This window comes from Papilio machaon, chromosome Z, assembly GCF_912999745.1.
Source record: "Papilio machaon chromosome Z, ilPapMach1.1, whole genome shotgun sequence".
Classification (NCBI taxonomy): domain Eukaryota; kingdom Metazoa; phylum Arthropoda; class Insecta; order Lepidoptera; family Papilionidae; genus Papilio; species Papilio machaon.
In genome coordinates, this window is record NC_060016.1 from 4943549 (window position 1) to 4946755 (window position 3207).

General features: G+C 32.1%; 1 protein-coding gene across 1 annotated transcript; it reads right to left on the minus strand.

Moving 5' to 3' along the window:
- Positions 1-305: 305 nt before the first annotated feature.
- LOC123723460 (D-3-phosphoglycerate dehydrogenase-like) lies at positions 306-2993 on the minus strand. Its single transcript, XM_045686111.1, has 7 exons — positions 2859-2993; positions 2499-2650; positions 1829-2048; positions 1400-1532; positions 1161-1276; positions 779-881; positions 306-430 (listed from the first exon to the last, which is right to left on the minus strand). Exons 1-7 carry the CDS (start codon positions 2991-2993, stop codon positions 306-308), a joined length of 984 nt encoding a protein of 327 aa, XP_045542067.1.
- Positions 2994-3207: the final 214 nt, after the last annotated feature.

The following is a 3207-nucleotide window of genomic DNA, read 5'->3' on the forward strand; positions in this document are numbered from 1 at the left end:
AACTAATTTCATACGAAATGCACTGAGCGTTCGATAAATTCAGAAAGTATACATACATCTCTTTGAAGGCAAGAAATTAATATCTCACTCTCCATACTCTATATTTTTGCGTCGTCAGTTTCTTTTTCCCTGAGAGAATGGGCAAAATGAAAAATAAAACAATTTAAAAAGGAATATTTAATGTAATCTATAAAAAATACAGTATTACAACGGAGATACATGAAAGGGAAATAAAAATTATAGCTACGATAGACACTACTTTAAAAAAGTAGACTTATAAAAACATTGATTACTGATGGATATGTTCACATGCCGTCGGTGCGGACAATGATGGATGGTGGTATGGTAAAGGTACCAGGCTTGCATAAGTTTACTAGTTGCTCCGCCGCCTCTTGACCCCCACGCTCTAAACTTTCCTCGGTCTGCGTAGCTGTAGACAAATATTTTCGTAGAGCAATATTGACTCAATTAATTACGATCGATACTTTAAACATGTGTTATCGTTATAAATTTTTATTAATTCGTTTTTTGCACATCGGGTATGTGCAAAAAATTAATTAATAAATATAAGGTATAAGAAGGTATAAGCTCCAGAGCTTTGTTGACATAATTGAAAGTGTAAATTTCAATTTTTTTGCTACAATTTTTAAATATAAATGTACCCTCATTGTTATATTCATACGTATAATCTTCCTCCGTCAATGAAACTGAGTTTTTTGTTTGCTCCAATGTTTTTTAAATCTGTAAATATTTTCCGTTAAAATTAATTATTGCTTACCGAGATTTTTGGTGATTATTACAGCAGGATGCTGGAACATGGCCACTTTATAAACGTCTCTATTAGAGTTGTCATCGTATATATCAAAAGCTGCACTACCAATCTGTAAAAGAATTCATGTTTACTTTAAACTTTTTTTTTTTCTCCTCGTTCCTTTGTATTGAATCTGTCGCTATGAAAACTTAGTATTACCTAATACAGCTTTTAAAGTTTTTAATTAGGCCAATTATTTCATTGAGATTTGAAATAATCTTTTGTTTGATAAAGTACCTACGCTGTATACTGCTATTTCTTTGTATTCTGACATGATTCGGCATATACTACTATTTATTGCCAGAGACTAATGTTAAATAACAAATGAAATCGACAAATTAACATTTACCTGTCCAGCCAAAAGTCCGTTATATATTTCACGTGATTGATACGGTCCTATATGTCCCATAATTATTATTTTTACACCCGTTTTGCACATTTTAAGTACGTCAGAAGTGATATAAACTGGGAAATATAAAAGCCTGTTATTATACTCGTGTTTAATCTATTTAAAACTTCAAATGATAAATTAACTGATAAATTGAATATTATTGGCGTATGGACAAAAACATATCTAAAAACACTTACTACGAGATGTTGCAAAGGGAGGGGCGAAAAGAATAATATAGTCTGCTAGAGGCCATATTGAAGTCAGTCTCATTTTATTTACGAAGAATCTCCGGCTTTGCATGGATGACATGGACTCATCGTAGCCAATAATCTGTTATAATTAATTGTAATAAATATTATTCAGTAAAACTACAATTATTCAGCACTAATAATCACATTCGACAATAGGACATTCTTTTTGGTTTTGATATCTTGGTTATCTTAGCTATTTATGAAAACATGGTTTCGAAAACAGTATTCTTAACACGTATATCATTCAGAACAACGAGTTATTTTTTGAAATGGAAAAATAAAAACGTAGCTAAAAAAGCTAAGCTAAAAAATAAAAAAATAGCTGGGGTTGGTTACGAAACATGTTTCACTATGTTTTAATACAAAAACTCTTACCCTCATTCCAAAAGCGTTCATGCGCAAGGCTACCTCTTTGGCAACGTCACCAATGCCGATAAGAGCAAGGGTGCTGCCGTACAACTCATTGCCGGTGATCAAAGTTTGATCGTAGACACCGGCACGGTACGTAGCTGTTGCAGTAATCAGGTTTCTCGCCAACGTCATTAGCAATCCACAACAAAATTCAGCAGTGCTTATAACACTGCTGCGTGGAGAACTAAAATCGTAAACTATTTTTAACAAATATCTTAAACGAGATAGAATTTTAAAACACCGATAACTAATAGAGATGAGATGTAAAGCATTAAAATTATGGTTTCCTTGAAAACTTGACCAATGTACAGTAAGTTAGTATTCCATTGCCATTATCTACCTAGTATCTACCTTATGTACGGAGGGAAGAATGACAAGTGACATGGAGAACTTATATATCTTCAGACATCTGGCTTACAATCCGCGTACTGCCAGCAACCTTATAATCAATGCTTGTATTTAGAATTGATTGATTGCGTGACAGATTTATAGAAGTCCTTTTGAACCAGGAATGGTTCAAGAGTCCTGTTAGCGAGTGATAGTTATGGGTGGGTTGATATAAAACTTAAGAAAATTTTACATAAATAGTATGGTGCCATGATGAGGGCGAATTTTCCAAAAAATGAACACTTACTTGATAACGCCTATTTTTTTAGCCATGGCGGCGAATATATCAATGTTATTGAAGTACGCACTGGTGCTTACAATCACTTTCAAGTTCAACGCAAAACGAATAACATTTATCGTAACTTTTGTAAAGGATTGCACAACTAGTGCGTCATAGTCCTGAATGTTAATTAAAAAACTTTAGTTATTTCACAGTTAGTGCAAGAAGTTATTTTGATCGGAGTATTACTTAACCGAATGAAAAAATAAAGCACTTCATATTATAATCATTGAAATACAATATCATACAAAACCATATTACACTAATATAGTGCACATAAAGTCATTAAATAATAACTAAGAATATTTAGTATAAATAAGCACTTACCTCTATAATTTCCATTAATTCAAGTTCAGTGAGAGCCCACCTTTTGGTTACTAGAAAACCATGAGCAACAAGTATATCTGTGCATTTTGTGCCAACAGAATCCAAAACAAGAACAGATTTGATATCCAGCGCCATTCTTACTTTACAGTAATCTAAAACATGGATAATTACTTAAATAATAATCATTATTTGATTGTTAACCATTGGTAATGAATTATTTATAATTAGAAATAAGGAGAGACATTTATCGACAAACACTAACTATGCAGTAATGAAAATGAAAAAGCAATCATTTCAATATAATTACTTACAGTGCAGTCAATCTTCGATTTAATATTAAAATGCAATG